This window comes from Anopheles stephensi, chromosome 3 (genome assembly GCF_013141755.1).
Source record: "Anopheles stephensi strain Indian chromosome 3, UCI_ANSTEP_V1.0, whole genome shotgun sequence".
Taxonomy (NCBI): Eukaryota; Metazoa; Arthropoda; class Insecta; order Diptera; family Culicidae; genus Anopheles; species Anopheles stephensi.
This window is the reverse complement of record NC_050203.1, coordinates 7,298,085-7,324,047: the sequence shown is the minus strand read 5'-3', so window position 1 is coordinate 7,324,047 and position 25,963 is coordinate 7,298,085. Positions and strand designations below refer to the sequence as shown.

The 25,963-nt window shown below is 46.7% G+C and overlaps 2 protein-coding genes across 10 annotated transcripts in view; one reads left to right on the top strand and one right to left on the bottom strand.

Moving 5' to 3' along the window:
- The window catches only part of LOC118510469 (CYFIP-related Rac1 interactor B), a 27,101-nt gene extending 3,544 nt beyond the window's left edge, over positions 1-23,557 (top strand). For all 9 annotated transcript variants that reach the window (XM_036052327.1, XM_036052336.1, XM_036052333.1 and 6 more), the window contains exons 3-5: positions 19,422-19,685; positions 19,762-20,024; positions 20,095-23,557. In XM_036052327.1, coding sequence (XP_035908220.1) covers positions 19,422-19,685; positions 19,762-20,024; positions 20,095-20,359 — 792 coding nt within the window. In that variant the 3' untranslated portion in view covers positions 20,360-23,557. The remainder of the gene's footprint in view (positions 1-19,421; positions 19,686-19,761; positions 20,025-20,094) is intronic.
- Positions 22,504-25,963, bottom strand: LOC118510464 (U3 small nucleolar RNA-associated protein 4 homolog). Its single transcript, XM_036052319.1, has 2 exons — positions 25,733-25,963; positions 22,504-25,650 (listed from the first exon to the last, which is right to left on the bottom strand). The coding sequence occupies exons 1-2, from the start codon at positions 25,870-25,872 to the stop codon at positions 23,694-23,696; spliced, it is 2,097 nt and encodes a 698-aa protein (XP_035908212.1). The 5' UTR covers positions 25,873-25,963; the 3' UTR covers positions 22,504-23,693.

The window sequence follows — 25,963 nt, the reverse complement described above, 5'->3', positions numbered from 1 at the left end:
TTGCTCTTCTCTTGCTCCTTTCGTTCAGTAGGGTATATTGATGCTTGCTAGAATCAGGCATCCAACGAACGCACTCTCCCAATTATACGCATATGTATATTTAAATCGGCGTTATTTGCCCATGCTTTGGCTTTTCTACATCTTATTTAAATAGCAAACCAAATCCCCGTTAGCCAGAAGAAAGACGCTTCCTAACTTCTCGCTTACCGTTATCTAACACCATCGAATCTTGTTTGCTACATTTGCTTCGCTGAATCCATTGCTTTCGGGATGAATTAATTGACGACGAAGCGAAAAAACAGGTCCCACAGGGGCTTATGTATACCACCTCCATTTTCAAGGCTAACGGAACGACGGAAGGCAGATCGCGGCTTTGCGCCACCTTACGGATGAGAGGAAATTTGGGCTTGTGGGTTAACTAGATTCAAGATGGAAGAAGCAGCGTGTGTTTGTAGCGAATGTATGAAGCCTTTTTTCGATACATCTTCCAACCCAATCCACTTTGTGGCCATTATCAAATGGTGAAAGCAATTGCACTCGCCCGAAGCATATTTATCATTCTTCGGACGAACATTTCTCCTCAAATCAATCCGCCCGGAATTAGCTTGCCACACGTGCAATCATCCCCCTGAGCTGGGAGCGAGCCACTGATGGATAGGTGTAAGCCTCGTTTCCTTCCTTTCCTCTTTTTGGGGTGGCGATTATATTGATCCGCGGCGAATGTGTTCCGTTTGGCGTTTTTCGGGCGCCACGAAATGCGAAACATGAGTTAATGGAGTTGTTTGTGTTGTCGATGCCATTCGCGGATGATTTGGGATGAATCAATGTTTGAATTGGTTGTTTTGTAGTTTTTCTTGCCACTTTCTTTCATATACGCCCCTCTTATGATGCATTGCTAGCAGTACTTGCCAGTCTGCCCATCAGGCCCGTTATTTTATGCGAAATGTCTGCCCGTGTTAATGGAAGTTTATTTTCGTGGTATGAAATAAGAAACTTCAGTTGGGTTGGGTGTTGGTTGGGTGGAATTGGATACGTTCGATGGAAGGCTTAACGATGGTGCGTGTATCGCAGTGACTCATTAACAACGGTTCCGTATGCATGATAAAACTTGTTCGAAACGCTCACATTTAAATAACAAACATAAGAAAATTAAACCTTTATCTCTCGACGGAGTTGTACTAATTTTCCTTGCTCTTTTTTTTCGACTTACGTCAACCTAGATACGTCGAAACATTAATTAGCCAATCTGTTAGCATAATCAAGAGCATCCATTTCCCCCGCCGTTTTCGCTAGTAACGGTCGCCGCGCGTTCATTTTCCATTTCACCGAACGCGACTCACGGATTTGGCTACCGTTTGCATTGCGTCATGCGATTATCCAGATCTTGAATTATGCTCTCATGTGCGCGCTCGCGCTCTGCCGTTGTTGGTTTGATGTAATTAACTAAGCATTAACCAAACACACACACAATGGCAGCAGCTGGCCCTAGGAAAAGCAGCAAAGCAAGCAAAGGTGGTTTCACTTTCTCCTAAAATAAAAATCGGTGGAAGGAAACCGACTCCCCCGGCAAGACACTTGGCGCCGACAAAGCAAAGGAAAAGGAAAGGCCGAAAAAATAAGGCGGTTTTCCCTCCCAACGTTCATGCAATGCTGAAATAGAATAATAAAAGACGGGCACGAGTAACTAAAAAAGCAACACGGAAAATATGTAACCTGCTTGAAGAGATGAGCATAAGACGGACGGACAGACAGACAGACGAGTTTGCTGCCGGTTTTTTGCAGAGCCAAGACACAACATTACCCAAAACACGTGCCGTGCTTCTGCGTGAAGACAGTGAAACGGAAATTCGGCTCTCGAGTATGATTATTTGTTCCGTCAAAATATCGGCTAGTGTCTCTGCTAGTGGATGCATCTCTGGCGAGACCTCAGTTTCTCATGTTTATCTTCGGTTTGTTTAGCTGTTTTCTGTGACACTTACTTGTAGAGTTAGTGGCTTAATAATTAATGTTATAAGTAGCATTCTCATACCTTATTATTGGTGAAGCTTTATTATATCATCAAACAATATAAAATGAAGTTAAACTGTCATCAATCTTTCCTGTGGGCGCGTACCTCAGAATTTCCACCACTTTTAAATCAAATTTTCCCTTCCATTTTAATGAGATTTTAAGCACGATTAAGCACAAACCACCAACCCAAACAAAGTCAGTTTTTTTTTGCCTTTTGGCGGTATTTTTCCACTTTCACTGTACCCCAGACGGACATGGTTTTTCGTGGCAATCTGCGCATCTTTCGGGGTGGAGTTTTCAACAAACTCATGGGCATGTAATTTCACAATATTTTTCCGACAAAAACATACTACAAACAGATCTGTTCGGGGAGATGTCCAAGATGCTAGTACCAAGCTTAGAATAACTATCTCAACACAATTCTTTCTTTCCAATGGAGGGTGATACATTTTCTTGCAATACTCACATTGCACCCCTTAGCAAAGCATCTTTGTTTCTCTCTCTCTCTCTCTCTCTCTCCCCGTGTTTTGGGGGCATCAAATTTCTTCCTCCGACTGCAACTCTTTAGCTCCACCCGCACACGCACTCGAGCACTATCTGTTCGGAAAGGCCAATTTTTATGGCGGGTTGGAAAATGCTTAACCGACCTCTCAACAACTCCTCTCGACCGTCGTTCGCAGTGCAAAGGCGGCTGAGGAGAAAGAGTTCCCCATTAAATGTGTGACCCCGTTTTCTTCGATCTTCCCGTGTGCGTACAAGTGAGTGAGCAAGCAATGAGGAAATGTGTATTTAAATTTGATTCTATTTTCAAACGTTCACTCCTCGCTCTAGTATTTTAGAGGGGTCTCTTGTGATCGATTATTCACCCAAATTGTGTATGAAGCTGTGTGTTAGGACCTAATTTTGTTTTTACTTGGATATCTACCGAAATTCTCTGCCTTATGTGCTATATCCAAGTGTGTTTTTGTGACATTTAATCGCGATCAAACCTACCTAAACGCGAAAACCAAAGAACGATCGCTCGCCCTCACCTACGCTAAACGATAGCACAGGAAAAGAAATTGCGCTGCGAATAATGCTGCTGCCACTGTTCATGGCCCTCTTGCACAGCGCAACCAAGATAAGATAAGACATACGAAAGGCCCTTCCAAAACAAGAATGGCCAGCGGAGTATATCTCTACGTTTAGCGCGTGAGCGTTGTGTCCCTGTGATTAAATGCTTAAACGTGCCTTTTGCGCGAGCTACAGCCTTTTGATAATTGTTTTAGATAGATCAATTCCCCCGGCCGCTGTAATTAATTCCGTTGAAATGAGACATAAGATTATTCTGCATTTAAAATAAGTCTCGAGCGGAAGTCACGTGTTAGCACACTCTACCTTAATGCAACTAATGACTTCGTATATATGTGACTTTTGTGAACAAATCATAAAGTGAGGTGAATACTTTACCCAACAATCAATATGTTCGGTCGGCTATGGAATACGGGCATTTCCACGAATCGCGTGCTCCATAAAATTGCAGAATCACTTCTGGAAGTTGGAACCGAACGCTGCCAATCGCGAGCATTCCAAGAATCGCCCCCAAAAGCAAGCTCAGATCCACCCATTCAACGAGCATAAAAAGTTGAAGCTAATCGCGGAAAGTGGTCTGTTGTGGTTGGGGGGTTTTTTTTTTTGGCTGCTGCTTCTTTTCCCTATCAGTTGGCGCAATCAGTCAGCCAGTTGCTGCCCACATTGAGCTGGGAGCCCGGGAGGGACGCACGTTTGAAGTAAGCTTGACAATATTCGATTTCGTCATCACCATCGTCATCGACGCTTAAATAAATGCGCGAGTTCGGCTCACAGAGGAGATAACGTGTGAAGCGGTTGACTACTCGTATGATAACGATAGACGAATGGCAACAAGCTGTCACTTTTAGTAAACTCTTGGTTGGTTTTGTGGCATGCATAATTAGAAAACATGTATTGCAAATGCTTACGGGAGTTCGTTTTTGAGCATGAGAAAGTGTATAATGATCGCGTTTCGTATTAGGAACACTTTCCCTAGTGTCTCCAATGTGACGGATAAGCGAGTAATGACAGTACAAGACCTCTTTAGGTTGTAGAGCCAAAGTTAGGTTAGTTGCATATCGGAAACTAGCCTCAATGAAGAGTGAAATCGTGCATTGTTCGATCACTCGCAGTAGGTCCCACTTGATGTCCAACGTTTGTTGCCATATTCGTCCTAGACCACGTCACCATGATCGGCTTCATATTTATGCATCATTTTTGTGTTAAGGTGCGTCATCATTTCCCTTCCGGTTGCGCACACACACACACACAGCTACACGCAGAGTTGCAGTAACAATTTAATTTAATTTACTGGACAATCTCCAGACGGAAGGCGCTTACGCGAGAACCAAACCCCTCATTGTGAATGTAGGAAGTCGGAAGGGAAGTCGCCAACTCGCACACGCACGCACACACACACACACATCCTTCACAAAAAGGGTGCGAAAAAAAGGCATTCAAATTGGACCACCATCAAAAACCACCGAACCGCCACTTCCGTTCCGTTCCCCCGTTTATGTATCTTGCTTCGGGCGAACCAGTGCAATGCGTGTTGTGTCGTTGATGTGTACGGCAATTGGGACTAACGCCTTCCCTCCCTCAACACACCCCTTTCACGCAGACAGATCGCCAAACTGGATCCGCTGGAATGTGTGGCCGAGCGACGATGACAACGAGACGACACCTCGACGTAGGACGGATGCACGATGTCCAACAATTGTGCCCTCGCACTATTTTAAGTCATCGCAAGGCAGGGCATCACACCAGAGGGTGAGATGTTGTATTAAATTGAATTAAAGGAGAAAAAAACACACACACGAAATGATAAACTACTGGTGGGGACGGGAGTTGGACGGTCGCGAGATCCAAAACGCACCGCGGTTCGGTTCCATCGATGATGACTCACCGTTCTTATGTTCTTATGGGCGAACTTATGCTGCTGGAAGGTGAACGGTGCCAAATGTCTGGGTGCTGAATTGAATTATGTGCCTCAAAATCATGACTTGGAGCGTTTCCTGTGAATTTTTTTGGTTAATAGGCTTTCTAATTATGGAACGAATTTATTAGTTTTTTTCCTGGAAGGATAGCTGACGAGACTCTATCTCAGTTGAGTCCGATCTGGCCCTGATTAGCTATGGTAAATTATTCTAGCTTTACTAATTTTTGTCTATAAGAAGCTTTTAGTGAGGCATTGCTAGTTTGTCACTAGACAAGATGTGTGCAGAACTTGCCTAGCTCGATTAAGAGTCATGGATTTTCCTTATTGGAGGAGTTCTAGCTCAAGGATGTAAGGAGCCATCAACTGACGATTAATAAGACTGATTTTTTGAAACTTGATGCCTTTTAGGTTTTTATCAGATGAGAAAAACTAATGGAAAGTCTCTATAAATCTGAGTTAAACCTTCTTCTAGTTTATATTTTCTTTAAACAATGGCTCTAATTTCGACTCATCCATCATGGAGCTGTACCCAAGGTGCAGAGGAACTCGTGCAGAGAATGTAATTGCCGTTCCAGTATCACTAACCGTTCGCTCCTCTTGACCGCACTGGTTCATAAATTGCATGCGAAACATGAGTTCACTTCGGGGTGCTTCTGGCTTCCTCTTTGCGTAATATGATGTGGACCCCGGGCAGAGGTCCACCAACAACCGAGCTCGTCGTACATTAGCACTCTTACACCCCGGCAGTCCTGGCAAGTCGCCGGGAACGACGCTCACTTGAGTTCTGTACAACCTAAATACTTGAGCCGCTCTTGCTCATTTTCATTCATCGTGCGTCGTCACCGTCGTACGCAGTAACATCGGGGTACGCGGGACGGGTACCCGAAAAACGGGTCAGCCGCTTTCTTCTTTTGTCTTTGAGCCAGACACTTCCTTCCAGCGAAAAACCCATTTCCCTTTCTGTTTTCTCAATTTAATACGTGCACGGTGAAAACGGCTTGTGAAGCACAAGATGCCACAAAACAAAGAAAGCAGGGACAAAGAATACGTTTTGCACACATGACCCGGGACCCGAGACTATGCAAAATTATGCTACACAACAACAACACCAGATCAGATGAGCCTGGCCTTCTTCATTTATGGTCGGTGCGGTCCGGTATTGTTCTTTTGCAATCTGCACACGTGCATTTCTTCGGTAAACACACAACACCACCAACCGGCCAGCCAGCCAGCACTTGAAACAAAGTTCTTTATCTCGGTTACGGCCGCGTTCTGCCCCCCCCCCCCCCCCCCCCCCCCCCCCCCCCCAAATGTGTACGTGCAATCACGTTTGGGCAATGATTTTACCGGAGGTTCTGCTCGGCCTCGGATGCAGTATATTGGCCTGGTTGGCGTTTATTTGCTGCCATGATCCACACTGTCAGCAGTTGGAGTTGGAGCAAATTAGCCTCACATTATCATCATCCGCAAACGTGTGTGATGAAAGGGACGGATAAGAAGGGAAAATCCAAAGGATGTCCTTGAAAGTTCTTCAAGTATTTTAATATTTTACCCTCTTATTTATTATAATTATATGAGCCCATTTCAACACGGTCAGCATGTAATTCGGGGGCCCTTTCACTTACAAGCTACTTTCGTTAGGTCAGTTCTAGCGTTGGACGGCATTGTGCTTCCATGCTTCCGGTTGTGTGATGATTGCCGTTATTGTGACGCCATTGTGCGGCCATCGCACTTCCGGATTACGTTTGCGGCACGTTGTCTATGCACGCTGCTGCCAAGTAGCAATGGTGAATGGGGAAAGCTTGCAGATGTAAAGCAAACGTGATGAAATAAATTCAACTCTTCCCCATTTCCTGGGGGGGACACACACGCAACGGAATATGGAACTGCATGCTTTACCATAGTCACCGTACAACAAGCACATGTGCATCTCCGAAACAAAAAGTGCATCGGATCATAATGCAGGGGTTTGCCTGGTCATAAGCGTCCGCATGTCTTAGACAGTATGGCGCACAAGTCACACCATTGTAATAACACTGTCCCCACATGAATTAGGCATCTGTCACCTACGGTTAAGGGCAAGTCAGATGCAGAAATGTTGGAGCAATATCTGGGGAAAACTCCCCATTTTTTAAAACTTTATCGTTGAGCAAAATTCGACTTGTGGACATTGTAGCATCTAGTTTTCTTAGCCAAAAATCTCAAAGGTTTTGGTGGTCTTTCTCTCTCTCTCTCTCTCTCTCTCTCTCTCTCTCTCTCTTGTCTTGACCTAACGACCTTGTAGGTCATTTCTGGCTTACTAGGCTTAATGATCCGGGAAATGGTTCGGATGGGATTGGAAGTATGAAGACAGCCCCCTGCTGGTCTCAAATATCTTAATTTGGGAGCAAATCGTAGATTATTGAATAACTCGCAATTTTTTCGACATCCGGACACTAGTAACGTGACCCGGGAAACCCTGCCATAGCATACGATACGAAGAACCGTGCCGTTAAATGCATCCAATCCGCCTCTGTTCTGTTGTCAGTTGTGTGCTACAACCTCTCTCCCCATCTAGAAAGCTTTATACCCACAGATCTTGCACCGTCCGTCCGACGATGATGGTCCAGCACTGGGAAAACGCTCCACCCCAGGTAGTAGTAGGGTTGGTCGCGGGTAACTGACCTACTTAAAATCGATCGGAAAATTTGTGAACCAACCTCGAAAACGCTCGAACAGCAGCTGCTGCCCTACCGAGCAGTAATTTTCCCAACCTGCCCAAGAATATCCTCCCGCTCGTCGGGTCGAGTAGAAGAGAAGCACAAAACAAAGAGCAGCTCTGTTAATATCCTGTGGAGTAGCGAGCCAGGAAAAACAACGGGATCGATCCTGGCTTGGTTGGGTGTATTGTGCAAGGAGCGAAAAGTAATTTTCGCTAGTTTTTAGCGCACTCTTGCCTGCGGTGATCCATTCTGTTACTCGGTCGGTCGGTCTGTCGGTCGTTGGCTACATTTACAAAACTTGACAAGCGAACGAAAAAGGTACAATATGAATCCTATGGAAAGTTGAATAAGTGAAAAGCAGCAAAAAAAAGTTAAACATTATCGGCACACCCCAGTGCGTGACTAACAGATTCCCATTGTGAGTCCCCTCGCCACGGAACAATTTCGCACATGTTGCCCAGTTATAAATATGTATCGATTTGCGCGAATGAAATCAGGTGGTTAAAAGCACACACCACTTTTTTGTTCCCTTCTATGTCTTATTTCGATCCGCTGTGACCGTTCGGAGGCACAATGTCATTTAGCGTCCAGCTGTTAACCAGCTCTCAGCCGGTCACCAGCTCAAACATCGATCGTTACGTGTTCATTAAAACGTTTGCCTGCTGCCTGAGTTCGATCAGTGATGGATTGGAGTAACATTCTCAGTTCAAAAACACACATTGATTAAGGGAGGGTTTTTTGTGTTTTGTTCTTCTACAAAATGACATCATGGTTTATTCCTTCTAGATGAAGGTGATTTGCAATGTCACAAAAATTTTCCTTTCCCACAAGTCACTTCCTTTATTTTTTTAACTGCTCGGGAAGTTTTGGGAAGTGTTTAAAAAAATTCAAAGACTACAACTACACTTGCCCCCGGACATTGTGGTTGGTAAAAGTTGCTTCTTAAAATAAATCCTTCACTCTGTTGGGGAAGAACTGAGAGAATGTTGTTGCTACTTCCACTGTTGTTGCGAATGACACCGCATCTTTCGATCTTTTTTCACTGTTGTGTGAATAAATAAAGGCAAGATGTGAGGTGGCGTATAGGTTGGAGGGAAGCTGAATGATTCACCGCCAAGACGCACTGAACCCGGAATTCCTTTCTCGTCGCGTGAGCCGCCCGCGAGCAACGGCCGATGCGGGTGCGGTGAGATAAAAGTTTGTTGCAATGGTAAATGATTAATCGCGCGAAAATACCCCTTCAGAGTTAAGTTCCTCTGACGTAAGGTGAAGAGAGTTAGAAAGACGGATCTTTGATGCATTAAAAATTCAAATCATTAAAATGGCGCCCCTACTCGGATGAGGAACTTTATGTGCAATAAGACTGATTTTAAGGCTCTCCTTGAAGCAAAATCCTTCCCTACATGGCCTCACCGAGCAAGAATTTGATAGGTGCAAGAAAACATGTCCAGCTAATTGGTATTACTAACCAGGGTGCATCCCTTTAGCAAGTATCATATGAAGGATGTCTAGAACTCTCTCCCTCGCTAGAATTTCCTTGAAAAGAACCCTCAGCGAAAAAAAGGTTCACCAAAACACTTCGTTCGAATTATGCAATCGGAACTGCGGCAGTTGCAGCAGTCTTGGGCGCGCACCAACTGAGGAGGGCCACCTCACAGTATGTCAGAGGTTAAAATCGATGCCCACAACATCGCCCGTCTTTCAGCTGCAACTTCCGTCGGCTCGCAAACAAATGCAGTTCTTGTGCCCCATCCTCCCCACCCGTCTCACCCGAGTTAGTTTGTAAGCCAAGGCTAAAAGGCACCTTAAAAAGGGGGGGGGGGGGGGTGAATGTGTTTGCATTGGTTTGTTGCTAAATACCTACCAGCTCCGAGTCTGCAGCGAGCGTGCCACAAGGTGCGTGTTTGCATTCTATCGGTATCTAGTTCTGCTTGCCGGTACCCCGCGGTTGACAAACGGTCGCTTACAATGCACACGCAGTGAGGTGTGTCTGTGTGCACCCGTTTGTGACGAGGAAATCGGACACCACGCGGAGGAGAGATGGGAAGCGTCGTGCACCAGCTGTAACGGACATCAGCTGCAGTGGAGTTATTTCACCGAAAACAAAGGGTCTAAAGCAGCATGTATAGCACGGCACGCCACGTCCGATAGCCTTTTGACCTGGTGGAACCTGGTAAAGTTAATTTAGGGTTTCTAAATCGTAAATAGCTAGAGGTTGCGGTAGACAGGGTGGTTCTTAATTGAAGCTTTTCCAAACAAGCCCCCAAATGGAGAGGACACTAAAGGGGTCTGGGAGAGATTGTGTGAGTCAATTGATTTCATCGCGCCACGATTCGATCGGCCACCAGGGTCGGTATTGCGTTGTTGAAGAATTCTTCGAAAGTTCCAACATAGATTAAATATTTCAACTACTTAATCTCAACAGAATATTCCCTCTTTTTATAACATAAGTAGAATCAATTCTGATTAGCTTACTGCCCCAATAGGAAAGCACTTTCTTCTGGAATGTTGTGGCGTGATGCCGGGTTGCCATCTTGTATGCCTTGCCCTCCATTATCTATTTGACCTTTGGTGACAGCGTCGTGTCTAGTTAGCTTAACTTCAAGGGCCCTTTCCTCTTGGACGTCCGTCGATCTACTTCCCGAAAGAATGATTAATAGTGAAGCAGGGACCGTTGCTCATCACTCTCTACTGTTACCATTTCTATTCCCTCGCCCCATCGGGTGAAGGTCAGCTTTAACCAAACGGCCCCACCAAAAAAACAAAAAACGAGAGCCAAGAATTTAGAAATAGCAATATTCCAATGCTGCATAACTGCAACTGCCGGAAAGTTTCTGACACACATTCCGAATGCTTTAAAAAAACCTCCCCAGTAAATTGATGGTTGACATTCCATGGTTCGTTCTCGGAAGCTTGTTGTTTGCTTTATGAAGCATTCAGTGGTGTGTTTCAAGTGCTCGGCTACCGTACCAAGCCAGGGAAATCGCTTCAAACATTCAAATGTCCTAAAGCGCAAAAAAGCCGCCAGGACCAGTTTGAGAAGAAATTTATGCTGATCGCGTGCATGTCAGGCAACCCGTTCTCTCTTGAAACAAAACCTCCAACCCCAGACACACAAAAAAAAAGGACAGCAGCAACTTCGTGCTTTTATGCTATAAAATTTTTCCTTGCCCGAAATGTCCGAAGTGGAAAATTATGTTCGGTGAAAAGTAAAAGCGACGGTGCACGGTGAAACTAAAACTCCGCCAAGTTGTGCCACCGGAAGTGGCCAAACGATGATGGGGTTTGCAGTAGAACACCGACGCAAGCGAAAGCGTTGTAACATAATTTAATGTGCCTGGAAAAGGTAGAACAGTAGCACAAGATTTTCTAGCCCTAGCTCCTGAGTTCGTCGTACCTTTATTGGATTCTAAAAATATGGGAAACACACCAGAAGTAGCGGGAACTGGGAAATCAAAAAACCAGTTTAATGCACGTGGTCTCTATTACAATATGAGTTATGCTGTTGTGTGTTGTGGTCCGCGCAATTACATCGATCGTGGGCCACATGTGCGTGTGGCAACAATCTCTTGAATAGGTTGGGGGGGGGGGGGGGGCTGGGCTTGGAAAGACTGAAGGAGAAGAATTCAAGCAATGTGAAGTTTTCTTAACTCGTTTGTGCGCCACCCATCCCTTTGGTTCTAGGCACGTGGGTGGATGGATGGATGGATGGGTGTGTCTACATTTGGGTCAGTAGTTTTGCACATGGCTGCAAACAAGCGCACATGCACTGCAGCGATCCGCATGATGTACGGTAACGCAATTTCAAAGCGCTCCGTTACACCTGCTTACAGGGCTGCTGGATGAATAAGCATGGCCGCTTTAGACTTTCTGCTACTAGCTGGATAAAGTTAGTGGAACCTTTGATGTGTTTTTTTCCCCTCCAAGGTCGAGCATGAAATTGTTGGAGTATTTTAAAGACTTTTCTTAACCAACTAAAGACCCTTCTTTTTAATCCCCAAACCAACCATCAAACCCTTGTAAACAACATGTTTAAAATTGTCCTCCCAAGGCACCAACTACTACTAGAACTACTACTGTGAACCTGCCCACACTGTCGTGGCATTCCACCGAAAGTGGAATTTCGTGTGTCCTCTCCCCGGGGAAATAGCAAATGTCCTTGACAACACAACAACCTCGAGCCCGAGTGTCTGTCGAGTGTCACCTTTAAAATGGAAGCGAAAAGGCATCCACTTTTCATCCCCTTTGCAAACGCAAAAAGTAGAAAAAGATTTGAAGTTTTTGAATACTTCATGAGTTGTGAAAGCACATCTTAATCTGCCCGTGGCTAGCTGGCTGGCTGTGTTCAGTATCGCTCATTCGAATTTCCCCCGAGGGTTTCAGCGAGTATCTCCAGCCCATCCTTTCGGATTCTTTCCTTCGTAGCCCACCTGTAGCCGAAAATAGGATTCAATTTAGCGACTGGAACTATTCACAAAAGGAAATCGGTTTCTTTTGCTCTCTCTCTCTCTCGGTGCTTATACTTTACGGATAAGGTGGTGCTCCACAGCTGCCGAAGACAATCGTGAATAGCAGATAACGAAGGGTTAAGATTATCAGTTCCCTATCGTGTGTAACATATCCCATTTTTTCTTCCCGGAGCTGCATTTGCACAGGAATTCAAAATAGGTCAGAGAACTCCCACTAGCAATCCTTATCAAAAGCTGCACTATACGGCAGGACTGTGAAGATCTTCCGCTGGCTGTAAAGATATGTATGAAATATTGATACATCATTTACAGTTGCGCTGCACGTCTATTGCACTCGGGGAAAATGTGGTGGAAAGGCCATAAAAATTCTCCTGGGGATATGTGGACCCGTGCAGTAAAAATAACTCGTTGTGACGATAAGCGACCGATATTTTCTCCCATGAGTAGAGACTTACAGAATTGTAGCACACATTTCCCGGAGATCGTCTTCGTTTTCCCCGTAAGTCTTCATGTGACGTACATTCGATTGCAATTCGAAGTTCAGCGTAAAGAAACGGAAAGTAAAACACAATAGTAGCCCTCCGACGCTTTTCTCGCTTAAATCTTGGCACATCATCAAACTTCTTCACAGCATCAGCAACGAGAAGCAAGCTGCTGCAACCTTATCTATAATGTAAACGATGCTCTTCCCCAACTTGATGTCTGTGTTGCCGACACTATTTGCTCCCTCTGTACTAGAATTGGTGCTGACCCACTTGGCGGTACCGGTATTAGAATGCCGCCTGTTTTAATGTTTGTTTCGTGTCTCTCGCTCGCTCTCGCTTGCTTTTTGGTTAAGTTAGAACTCCGTCTAGAAGTGTTAAGTTCGTGATGATAGCAAGCAAGGGACTTCGAAAAAAGAGGCACCACAGATGTGCTAAAATGACAACCAACCAACCTCCCCACCCATCTGGGTATCGTTGTTAGCGATTCAATGGGGTTGTGCAGTTGACAAGATGCATCATCATTGTCTTCGCGAAGAAAATGGAGCAAATTGTCCTCATCACCGCATGCGCCTTCTGTCTTGTGTACCGTTTTAGCACAGCAGCGGACACAAGGTCATTTTCATAAACCCGACCTGTGGTGGCCACATACTAATCTTCTCACCCCGTACCGACTCCCCCCCGGTTGCCGTTGGTGGAGTCGTTGGCAATACGATAACGCAATCTGTGACCAATCTCGCGCACCAACCGGGTTGTGTCGACACGACGGTGACACCGTTCGGATGGGTGGATGCTCAAGAAAAAATGGCGGTAATGCACACAAGATGCAACCGGGGTGTCGTGTGTCATCGTGCTGAAGCGCAACGATTAAGTTCGTTATAACGCTAGATAGAGGGGGTCCACCTCTTGGTAAGGTGCATCGACGGGATGATCCAACCCATTAAAAGTCGATGACTTCTTCATCAGGTGGAGCATGTCTTTTTGTGTGATTTTGCTGTCTAGGCAGAAGAATGAACACATTAGTGGGAACGCTTTTTAATGTCAGTCTGTGTCACCCTAGGAGACGTTATTCAATACTGATTGCATTAACGCAATGCTTCGATATTAATAACTAGAGCTTCCAGTAGCTAAGAATCGTGTTTGATGACTAAAACGTGCTAAATATAAACCCTGACATCCAGCTATCAGTAAGGTGGTCTGACTGATCATCAGCAACACCTCACTAGTATTACTTCTGAAGAGCGCAACAGCTGTCTCGTGTCCTCACCGCACGATCGACTTTGATTTGTGAGATCGAGCATAACTTCCAACGTTTGAACTTTAATTTATCTGTCCGGCTGGCCGATCGGAAGCCAACGTGAAGCGAATGCGTGTTAAACGCCGTTCTCATCATCGCATCGCAACGTAAATCTCGCTCAGGCGTTCAATTGATTTTCTGACCAATCAATCAATCAGCACGCTTCGGCGGAATTCCACCATATTGGTAGGGGTGGGTAGGGCGCAAAGGAATCCAGTTATTCCGCCAGTAGCCAGTCCCACTTCACGATGCCCAGAACTAATCATTCTTGGGGGCCGTCCAGGTTGGCTTTTTTTTTTGCCACTTCGAAGTGCAACGCCTTCATGCGGTGCTGATTTATTTTCATGCTCGACTGCATCAGCTCATCAGCGGCTAGAAATGGGCTACATGAAAGGTGCAGCGTTCATCACACAGCTCCGTAAGCGTATGCATGCATGTTGATTAAATAATTAATTATGTTTCTTTCCCGCTGCCACTGCTCCGATCTGTTCGCCGATGCGTATATACATCATTAACGGGGGGCACCAATTCTGCAGCGATTCTTATTGCACACCCCATCGGCGTGCCTCCCCACTTTAGTGTGCATCTCATCGTCGGGTCGTAACGAAGTAAGCGAACAATAAAAAAGCAGCACAAGCGAACCGAAATCTGAGGAGCGCCATCAGAGCATGCACTCGGGCGCGTGCATAGAATACAATGCCTGCAACAGCGCGTAGTTGTTGAAACGTTCTCTCTCGACGTCTCCAACAGGCGTAGAACTGCTCGTGGCCACGTGTCTAGGCGTTATTTCTCGTGGAAGCCGAATGGAAGGGAGGACACGATTTATTAATACACATGCTCCCGCTAGCGTTTGAGTAGGAAGTCGTTGGAAACATTATCGCGCGACACTTGCGGCTCGGTTGTTTTTAAAGGCGGAATTTAAAGATGTCACCGACAGACGTGTGAATTGTGTGATGATGGTTTTGGCAGAATGACAAACTTTGTGGCATAATTATTTTCGATGTTTCTCGGTGTGGTTGTAGCGTTCTTGATTTATGCTGTAAACTGGGGCCTAGGCAATCAGCAATTAAAACCGACCAAATATTACTCTGGCTGCCCACCAAGCGAGAGAGAGAGAGATGTTGGACGATGATAAGATATACGAAATCGGGAACGCAATTTGTGTGTGCGCAGGGGGGAAAAGAAAGATATTAATTTAATGCATCAAATTTACGGCCAAAGATTGGATAACACAAATCACGCGCTCGTAGTAATGAAGCAGTTTTGTTTATACATAATTTAGCAGCGGGCTCACCGTTCAACTCCACAGAAGGAAGAATAACTTGCCCGTAAGCCCTTCTTCCCCACGCACGCCGTTTTGCATGGGCAATTCGTTTCGCTAAGGTAATTAGCGGCAGGCGAGGCAAAAGACTCGGGATTTTTTGCTGTTGAGCTAGGCTTCGAATCATCGAACGGTATCGGTATAAACAATTTACCTAATCCGATTACGTACCAGACTTCCCTCTAGACGTTGGCCTCCCCATAAGACGGCCAACGGAAGTTCGTGAAGCGTACTATAAACGTAGAGCTGGCGAGAGAGCTCTGGAGAAGTGAAGAAGAATAGTGTGGAGTGTTCCATGCGGTTGGTCGCGATCGTTTCCTGTTCCGCTGTGTACCGTGGCGAAGGCATCAATCGTACGACTGGGCGAGGACCGCGATAGAGGAAACGTTAGAGGGAATTTCGCTGGCAAATGGTAATCGTCTGAGTTGGCGAGAACCTATCTATCAATCGTTTCTCGACACGATCGTGTAAGCATGCAGTTACGTACGACGCGGTGTAGCCACCTTATCGAATCTAGTAGAACCGTTTTGATTTCTTCCCTTTTTTGAAGCTTAATTTCGCCGAACCATGCAATCGGAGGCAAGCCCGTTCAAGAAGTTCAAAACCAACCAAGGCACCAAACGTCAACCATCCGCGGACAAGAATTTACTGCTACTGACCCACCCAGCATATTCGCGAATCGCCAAGGGAAACTACCCCCAAAGATAGATAGAAACCCCTCGATAGTGGCCCCATGAATAAAACCATGCAGAGATAGGGGTTAGGCCTTTCCCAATGTTCTTATCTTGCTGCCTTCTGCGTCTCTTCTGCTGAGATCATTTTTATTTTCACGAATAGTGCCGGCTAAACTAAACCCCCCGTTTGGTACCCCTGGCGCGAACCAGGCGATAAGAAGTGAGTTTAACATTTCAACAGCCACGGCTAAACGTCCCTGCCGGGCGTGTACACCTTTATTCAATTCCTGAACTGAACGATAGGAGGAGGCACGTTTGTGAACAGTTCTGTACGCCTGAGGATTCATTTGTTAGACCATCATCGTCATCATCGGTCGGGGGAGCACTGGTTTTGTTCGTGCGATAAAAACCGAGGCCAAAACCGTGGGGAGAGTTTAGAGATGACAACGTTATCGTGCTCGGGAGCATTTTCGTGTCGTGTCCTATTTTAAGGTTCTGCTAGTCGTTAAAAAGGCCTCCTATTTGAAGCGCTTTGCCAACCGGATGGCGTCCGATCTCTCGTGAACCAGTTACCGCAGGACATATTAAGGATACCGTCATGTTACAGCGGGTTTTCACCTTTTTCCAGCAATTGTAAAGTCTCGCAATACGCAATACGTGTGCTTCCTGTGTGCTTTTTAACACCTAGCACCCCAGCCTGCTACGAATCCTGGTTCCGTCCTACCCACCCAGTCATTATTTAGCAAAGCGCAATAACCTCTTGTGAGCGCATTCTACTTGTGGAGCACCTGAAATGCGGAAAATTCGAGTAACGAACGAGCATTACATCACGCGCGCCGATTCCCTTCGCCATGCGGGACAAGCATTTCATAGCAGGATCAAGAGGCGTTAATGTAAGAGGGTTGCCTGCAAGTTGCAATTGCTTTCCAGCTCGAGGCAGTGCTTTCGGTGTGACGCAGAAAGAAGACATCTGTCAATGAGAGAATTCTCTTTATTCCCGAACAACAGCACACAAGTGGAGGGCTATCCAAAGGGAAACCGTTTTGTTATCGTTACAAATGAAAGCTTCTCATTCCGAGCGACAGACGGGCACATTAAAGCCTCATTTTCTGCGTCTATTTCAACCTGGTTTCCTGCGCCCCAGTCCAAAAGGATTCGGTCGTTATTTCATTAATTTAGTGTGCATTAAGGTGAAATTTCCATTAACGCCTTCGGAACACCGGCACTAGAGGTTCCGTCATTCGGTGGTGGGGCTCGTTATTTTTCATCCGAAAATAAAGTTAAGCAGAAATAACACCGCCTGCCCGTAACAACCGGCGCGCAAACGGCACGGCAGGTGACAGCAGATTGTGGCCTATTAACCGGTTGATTGCACATCATCTTGAGTGAGCAAAACACCGAACCGAACCACGAAAAGACATCTTCTTCAGACGTCAGCCGTCTGTTACAGCACACGTTCCTTGAACTCTTCTCGCCCGGAGGACCTGAAGAGGGAGGATAAATGTTTTGCCTGGAGGTGCTCGGCAAGCTGCTCGAGATGTGTGTGTGTTTGCCTGGCTGGGTGAATTTCCGGCACGAAGTGAAAGGATGAAGTCGCGAGAAGTCAGGAGAGTTTCGAAATTGCTTGATGAGAGCATAGTTGTAAAATTGTCCTCCTCGAAACGTGATCAAATCGATCAATCATCATGTGCCTGTCGATCGATTGATCGTGGTTCAAGAGATCAACTTCTCTTAAGCAAAAGAAGTCCACAATTACACCCAAAAGTAGTGTATGACCCACACTTTGGCAAACAAATTGATTGAACCACCCGGACTCGTCATCAGCGACACGTGTACGTGTTCGTATTCGCGCCGTTACACAGCGAGAGAAAAAATGGGTAATAGACGAATAGACAACACCTCGTCAAATGATTCATCCGGTGTGCTTGACGACTCGTACAACGCGTCTACTGACTACGTCCCCGTGCCCAAACAGCAAATGTTTAGACACAGTCAATTCGATCCGCTGCTTCTCTTCTCGCAACTACGGCTGGGTCGGGATAATTTATGCGCCAGCATAGTATGGCGGTAAGCGGAAAAACCGGCAAACCATCGAAGTACGTACTGGAGTAGCAGCACACTCTGCGAAGCTATTCGGTAGCCCCAATGTACGTGTATCTTGATTTTTACTATTAACCCTTCAGGGTCTTTGGGAGGCAAATGGCGGGTACCATGAGAATCTTTGGCTTCAGAACTCTTTACTTAAGAGTTTACTGCTATTTACTGATATAGTGAAGAACACGTTCATACCTCTTCATTCTTGTATGAACCTCCTCCTCAATGCCCTTTCGAGGGTTTAAATCGTACTTCCTTACCGACTCCCAGACGATTGCGTGCTCCATCAGGCGCGTCGTTGGCTCGCGATTCCATCGGAAACAGCAGCGTTATCTGGCCCCGAAAAAGGCATTGGCTCGTCAATCCCCCCCATTCCCGGCTCCACCGGATGTCTGACTGATGGAAGCGGAAAGCGGATGGCCCCAGCCAGAGAGTGGTCGAGCGATTCGACAGCCCTTGTCACCCCGGACAACATATTCGCCGGCCCTTGATAGACATGACAAGGGTGATATGTTGATCCAATGTTGCTGCTGCTGCTGCTGCTCGCCAGGCCACGCATAAACTATCAATCCGCAAACGAGAGACCGTGCCAATAATGATAAGCGTTACACAGCAGCCTGTTTGGTGTGTGTGGGGGGAGGGTAGCTAGCAGCAAAGCGATTAAAGTCAAGGTTAGTGGGCTGAACTTCAAGCGATGGCGAATGCACTCACGCAGTTGTTGGGTTCAACAATTTTAGAGATTGTTTCCCAAAAACCCACACACACAGGGCCGGGGAAGATGAATGGGTGGGATTTATTCGTTCGACTTTTGGACATAAGCCCCTCCGTTAAATTGGAAGAGAGCATAGAGCACTTGGAGCGCACCGTGAAGCATGGCTGCGATCGATTAATGGCGCTTTTACGGTTGTGTCTATAGGCAACGACATCGTTACCTTTTTAAGGAAAGTAGTGATCGGACCAGCAAACGGATTGGCGCATTAGTCTCCACGCTGGTGGTGATGGACAACAGCCAGGATGGGCATAAAACGAGTCTGTGTGGGACGGCGGAGATCTGATTTTTGCGTTGGCTGAGGTTGGATGTTTTGATGATTCCTTGCGAAATCCGCAATCCGCTCCGAGAGCGACAGAAGAGGATGGTAATTATGTTCTCCCGAAAAAACCAAACCCACGATGAGTGGACATCGGGATCGATGGCGGACCCACCTTGAGATGATCGTGTGGAATTCTGATCGTAGCTGCCAGTCCGCACGCCTCCATCGGCGCCCGTCATTACGTTGCCTTCTACGGGAAGTTGTTTCCGCCAAAGAAGCTTGCTATCGTATACCTTCGCTTGAATAACAATTAAGATCCTCTCAATCTTCTTCTTCTTTTTCCCCCCGTCAGGGTGCCGGTAAGGAAATCCGAGAAGCGATCGCCGATCCCTCGCCAGAATGCCAAGAGAAAGCCTGGAACATTGTGATACCGCTGGTGGAGAAGCTGAAGCGCTGCTACGAACATTCGCTCGAGCTGGAACGGATCGTGCCGAAGCTGCTCGGTCAGCTGGTGGGCGGACGGCTCAACCCAACACAGCACCTGGAAACACAGCAAGCGCTCGTCAAACAGTTGGCCGAAATTTTGGAGTTTGTGCTAAAGTTTGACGAGTACAAGGTGAGGCAATTTTTTGTGAATGAAGGTCTATAAGGGAGGATAGAATCGCTCATTTACCAACCGCCTATCGTTGCAGATGAAAACCCCAGCTATTCAGAACGATTTCAGCTACTATCGACGCATCGCCAGCCGGCAGCGGCTAGACCAGACGAACGAGATGATCATCAGTACCGAGCTGGCCAATCGTATGTCACTGTTCTATGCACACGCCACCCCAATGCTCAAGGTGCTCAGTGAAGCGACGTCCAAGTTTGTGCAGGACAACTCGGACAACGTTGACAACACGACGGAAACGCTTGGCACGATGGCGAAAGTTTGCCTACGGATGCTGGAGAATCCGTAAGTCTTTTGCAGAATGCCCCCTGCAATGTTGGTTAACTAATTTACCTTTTTCTTGTGCCGCTTCCAGTAAACTATTGGCACAGATCGAACGGGAAGAAACGCATCTGCTGCTGCTGCGGGTAATGGTCGGGCTGGTGATACTGTACGATCACGTCCACCCGGTCGGTGCGTTTGCGCGTGGCGCCCACGTAGACGTGAAGGGTTGCGTGCGGTTGCTGCAGGCACAGCCGGCCGTCAAGGCGGAACCGTTGCTGAATGCGCTCCGCTACACAACGAAGCACCTGAACGAGGACAACACGCCGAAAAACATTCGAAATCTGCTCGCCGCCTAAAGCCCATCCATAGCACCTTACGTATTATTACTTCAAACTACTGCTCGCTACACTACTGATGATGGTACGCAGGTGTGGTGTCGTGGCAGGCGCAGGCTCGTGAAAACTCGTGAAACACTTTGAAACGTGCAAGTGTTTTTTATGTGAGCGCGGGACACGTGTGCGTGTGAGTGCATGGAGGACTTTTCTTTGCTTTTCGACCCACCCGACGACCGTCAGCTTTTCCGAGTGACCGCGGGCACGTCGTGACCGGGGAATTATAAATACTTTACCAACATATTAATCACCACTGGAAGAGACAGCATACGCTTAGAACAATCTACTTATTACTTTCACACCTCCTCCGTGTTTCTTCTTTCCCTCTAAAAGACTCCAGACTATTGGAATTCTATCACTCTTCATACAGGAAAAAAAATCCCCCTTTAGTTTAATATCGCAATTACTTTAGAATTGTTTGTTTTTCCCCTCCCCTCTAAGCTTACTATAATGCTATTTGTGAGCGCTTATGTTTTGTTAACTTTTTAAACATTCGTTTCATCCAATCGATCACTTCTGCAACTAAGGGTTAAGTATGAAAACAGGTTTAGCTTATTCTTATTACGTTAATATGTTGTTCTGCTCGGTTGAAGTCACCGGATTAGGAAACATTTCTCGATTGGTCTTTCTGCCCGACACGACACAATAGAGGAGAAGAAAATGTGACCGAACGCGCAAAACCGCAGAAAAAGATTTGGTTTTTTAGTAATTTAACAAAGCTGCGAAAAAAAAGCGAACAACCAACGGTATAACACACAATATCTATTATCTGGTAGGCATTTAAGTGTATCTTGATAAAGTAATTAAAATTAAAGCAGACGGATCACTCCCCCCCATTTACTATTACTACTATGGCACCTTCATACAATTGTACATGTGTGCGATATAGGTTGAAGGCGGGTCGAGTCGATGGGGGGCACGATGGTTGGACGGAGGGGAGGAAATTATTAGCAAAGGAAAAAGTAAATAAATATGTAAACGTGTGATAAGCAAGGAAAAGCTGTGGAAGTGAGCACAGCTACAGTTCCGATATGAGAAGAGCTCCAAACCAACGCATACCGTGGGAGGGTAGATAGCATGCTTCGAAGCTTCGCTCTTAGGCTACTCGAAACGCGAGCGGGCGAGAGTGAACATTCTAGGAGGACTTACGGAACAGACGGACTCCTCGGCAAGGACTATTCGAAACAAAAGTTTGTTAGCACAAAGCTGTACTGGCCAGCAGCAGACGATAGGATATGTGAAGCGCGTCACGTCAAGCTCAAATTGGGTTTGGCTTTTAGAACACACACACACACCTACACAGTTAATCTCGTACCGCGCGTACACATCAGCGTTAGCTAATGTCTCTCGTCCTAAATCAGTTGTATCCCTGTATCGGTTGTTACACCTTCCCCACAGACGCGAACAAACAAGCTTTAACACTTAAACTCTCACCCTATCTATACATATACATCAAAAGGCATAGCCGTGTGAGGGCTCAACGGCAACGGGGGTTTTTGTTCGACATCCACACAACACCGTACCGAGGAAAAGTGGGAAAATGTATCGAAAAAAAGACCCACTACCGAAATACCACTGCTGCTACCACGGATTCAGATGTGTTCTACTACTATTTTACGACGTGGCATTCGAACGGAGGATGCTTATTAAAAAGACGAAGAAGAAAATTACGAACCAAAACAAAAACCAGGAAAAATAATAAGAATTAATTAACATACAAATGAAGGAGAATACGAAAGCACATACACATCACAAAAAGGACAACCGATGAGAAAGAACAGAAGAAGCACCAACAGTTGCTAAACGAACAAACCCTAGTGACAAACGAACGAAGCTACGTTATTGGTACGTTAATAAGTGTGTTTTTCCCCCACTATATGGTTAAACGATTTCATTTGTAGCTAATATTTTGATCACCTTTTGTTTGATTTTCTTCCCCCACTGATGATGCTGAGGTACGCGAAGTTTAGCAAAATTTTGAATCAATCCGGATGTAGCTGATTCGACACAAAATTATTAGCCTAATAGAAAAGAGAGAGAAAGAGAGAGAGAACTCGTTTCGTCTTAAGCAAACTCTATCGAATACCGTGTACTCTAAACCGTTTTTCCCCGTACAGAATTGGAGTAAGCAAATTAGAAACGAGATGAATATTTGGACTGTTTTTTGACGTGTAATGTGTTAGTTAGAGGAAGAAAAACCTAAACTATTCGACCCTTAAATGCCTTCTTCTCTCTTTCCTTTTCTTTCTCCCCCAAACCGGTAGGGTAGGGAGATAGCTAATTTAAACGTAATTTAATACATGAGATTATTCGTTCGGCACTTCTTGCCCGGACCGGATGCCCTGGTATGATAAAACCACGCAAAACAGTTCCTCTCCTCGTTGTTTTACTCACTTTTCGATTATCTTTTCTGTTGTTTTTTTCTCGGAAGTAAAGCAGTCGCGGAAATTGCTTCTTCTCGCACGTTCATATTGTTATCGTTATGCAACGAAAGTAAGCAAACAACCACAAACACTCGAAAACAAGGCTCAGTTAGTAATGGTGGGAAAAGGTGGAGTAGAGAGGAGCAGCAAAGCACAAGATATGAAAATAACTTTACACATTTAGTGTACGAGAAAGGAGGTAGGTATTGTAAAGAGAAACACAAATGGACAGGTCAAGAATGTAATTCAAACTATTGTAATCGGAAAAAACAAACGGTAAAAGCAAGAGAAGGTAATGAAATATAGTAGTGGGAAGGACAAGAAAAGTGCATAAGAATCAACCAACAGCATCGAAAAACCAGTTACTAACTGCTAAGGCTATTAAATGCGAAGAAAGCTTATCATTAACAACACATACATACACACACACATGGAAACATACAAATCATCAGATTAATATTGATAAGAGAGAGAGAGAGAGAATACTAATTGAAAGACGAGAAAGCGGAGGTGAACAATAAGAAGGAATCCAGACAGAACGGCGGATGAGAGCTGTGCTTCGCAGCTGTAGTAGGCGATGAACCGTGTACCGGCGTGATGAATGAGTTGTGCGGATGTGAGTGAGTTGTGTGAGTGTGTATGCGAATAGAAAAAAGGAAAATCGGAGTATCGCAGCAACCCGTGCCGGTTGGCAACGGGTGATGTTGGAGGAAATAAACCAAAAATTCCAAACAATCTATATACAAATCCCCGTTGCTACTGCAGTCACCGGATCTCGTTGTTTTCCGTTTTAACATTTAATTTGATTTTATTACAATATACGTTACAACACTTGTAATATACCTTCATCGGCGGGGGATAGACGCGCTCGAGCTTTACCTCTTGCCGTACGCCTTCTTGCGGAACGCGGCCGGCAGGTGTTCGACCATCGAAAGTGCATTGGCTTGGGTCGCCACCAGCTCGTTCTCGACCAGCCATTCAATTGCCACCAGCCGTGGCGCATCCCGCACTGTGCGTAGTTTGTATTTTGTTAAGCTTCCCTCACCACCACCACCGCCACCATTTCCATGCGTCGATCCGTTCATCAGCGGGCGCTGTCGCTTGTTCCAGCTTCGTTCCTCATGCTGTAGCATTTCTTCCTCTATTTCGGGCCCATAGCGAAGCGACAGTATTTTCGGCCCGTTTTGCAACACCAGCGCCGACTCGTGCCGAGGATCGAACGCGATGCCACCGATCGAATGATCGGCCGCCGAAAGCTTCACGTAGGTCGAAAACACGAACGTAAACTGGTCGAAATCGTACACAAACAGTTTGTGGTCGGAGAAGGCCACCGCTAGACGTGTCTGGCCCGGCTGGATGGCGAATGCCGTCGGTGGTAGTTTGTAGCGCGGAAGCGAAATCGATCGTTTCCACTTTGATTCCGCCGTCCGTTCGAACACGACGATCGAGCTGGCAACGTCGGCACACACCAGATAGCGGTTGCAGCTGGACACGGCCGACAGGTGCACCATTTCCGACAGCCAACGGCCCGCATCGATCGACTGCTTGTGGTCCCACTCCTCACTGTCGCCGGCGGTACAGCTGAAGAAGTTGATCGTTCCCTCGCCGGTGCGATCGAACAGGAAGAGCCCGGTCGAGTCGGGCGTAAAGTCTGTCCGATAGCACACGGCTAGCTGTTCCGGTGTGTTGGTAACGCGCAGCAGCCGCGATTGGACCGGTTCCTCCCGGTTGTAATCGTACCGCAGCAGCCGAACGGTGTGCTCCGTCGAATAGACGATCCACCTGCCGTTGGAGGACATTGCCGCACACACGATGTGCTCGTCGTTTTTGCTACGTATCTGCAACACCTTGGTACCGCCCTGGGCTGGCTTGTTGGGCGGCGCCAACGTCCACACTTCCAGATAGTTGACGTACTTCAACAGAATCAATCGGCAATCGCGCACCACCCGGGAGGACGGTGAAGGTAGCAGCGGAAAGTGTACGTCGACCGTGACGGGTCGTGACGCCGTGACAAGCAGCGATCCATCCAGCCCACCCGAAAACAGGTACCGTCCGGACGCGACCATCGTTTTAATGTCGTGCGTGTGGCCGCGCCGGGTGTACGCGCGCACAAACTGCTTATCTCCGTTGTGGTGGTGTCTTGTTTTGATGCGCTCAAACACACGAATCGTTGGTTCCACACCGCCGACAAAGATGCAGTTTCGTTCCACATCCTGCGCCAGACAGAGCAAATCGGCGCTCGATACGACGTGTTGCTCCAGCACCGTGCCCATATGCCCGTCGTATATCACCAGTTTGCCCCGCGAATCGGCCGATACGATGGTGAAATCCTGCATCACCTGTACCGCCCATACGGTCGTTTCCTGATTGCGGTTCGAACGCCCGGTAGTCATCTTGTGCACGGCGTGCCCATTGCGTACGTCCCACACGCGCACTGCATCGGCCGACCCCGTCACCAGGAAGTTGCCGGTCCAATCGAAACAGCAGCAAACAATGCGTCCTTCCTGCTTGTCCAAAATGCGCTCGTACGCCACCTCGTCGTTATCCAACCGGTACACATTGATGTAGCCACCCTCGGTGCCAACGGCCAGCAAACGTTCGTCCTTGCTCACGTCGATGCACCAAGCCGCATTACCCGTCACCAGGATGGACTGTTTAACGCTCGGTATCTTGCCCAGGTCCCACTCGATCAGCGTGCCGGCGAGACTGACGGAGAACAGTCGGCTACCGGCCCACGCGAGCCCCTCGATCGAGATGCCTTCACCGCCGGGAATGGTCTTTTCCAGGAATGGGGCGTTGGCCATGTTCCAGATTTCGATCGTGCCGTCATCCCTGCAAAACCCCCGGGAAAACACGGTTCGTAACAATGGACACACTCATAGACCCTGGGGCGGGCTCTGCTGCCGGGACTTACCTTGCTTGGGCTAGCTTCTTCTGCAGCTGTCCAAACGCTGAGCAAACGATTGCGCGTGGCAACAGATTGTAAAACTGCACATTGTGCAGCTGGCACGCACCGTCTGCTTTGTCTGCAACCATTTTATTCGCCGTTTTCATTCAGCTTCTACATGCGGGTGGTATAAAACGGAACGATTCTACGCGCACGTGTTGGTTGTTTTGATTACAGTTTGTTATGATGATGGGCGGT

What these genes read in the sequence shown, in the direction of transcription:
- LOC118510464 (XM_036052319.1), bottom strand. Translation starts at nt 25,872, where the DNA reads ATGAAAACGGCGAATAAAATGGTTGCAGACAAAGCAGACGGTGCGTGC. An exon ending in AAGAAGCTAGCCCAAGCAAG is followed by an intron (nt 25,651 to 25,732) that starts GTAAGTCCCGGC and finishes GGGGTTTTGCAG; the next exon opens with GGATGACGGCACGATCGAAA.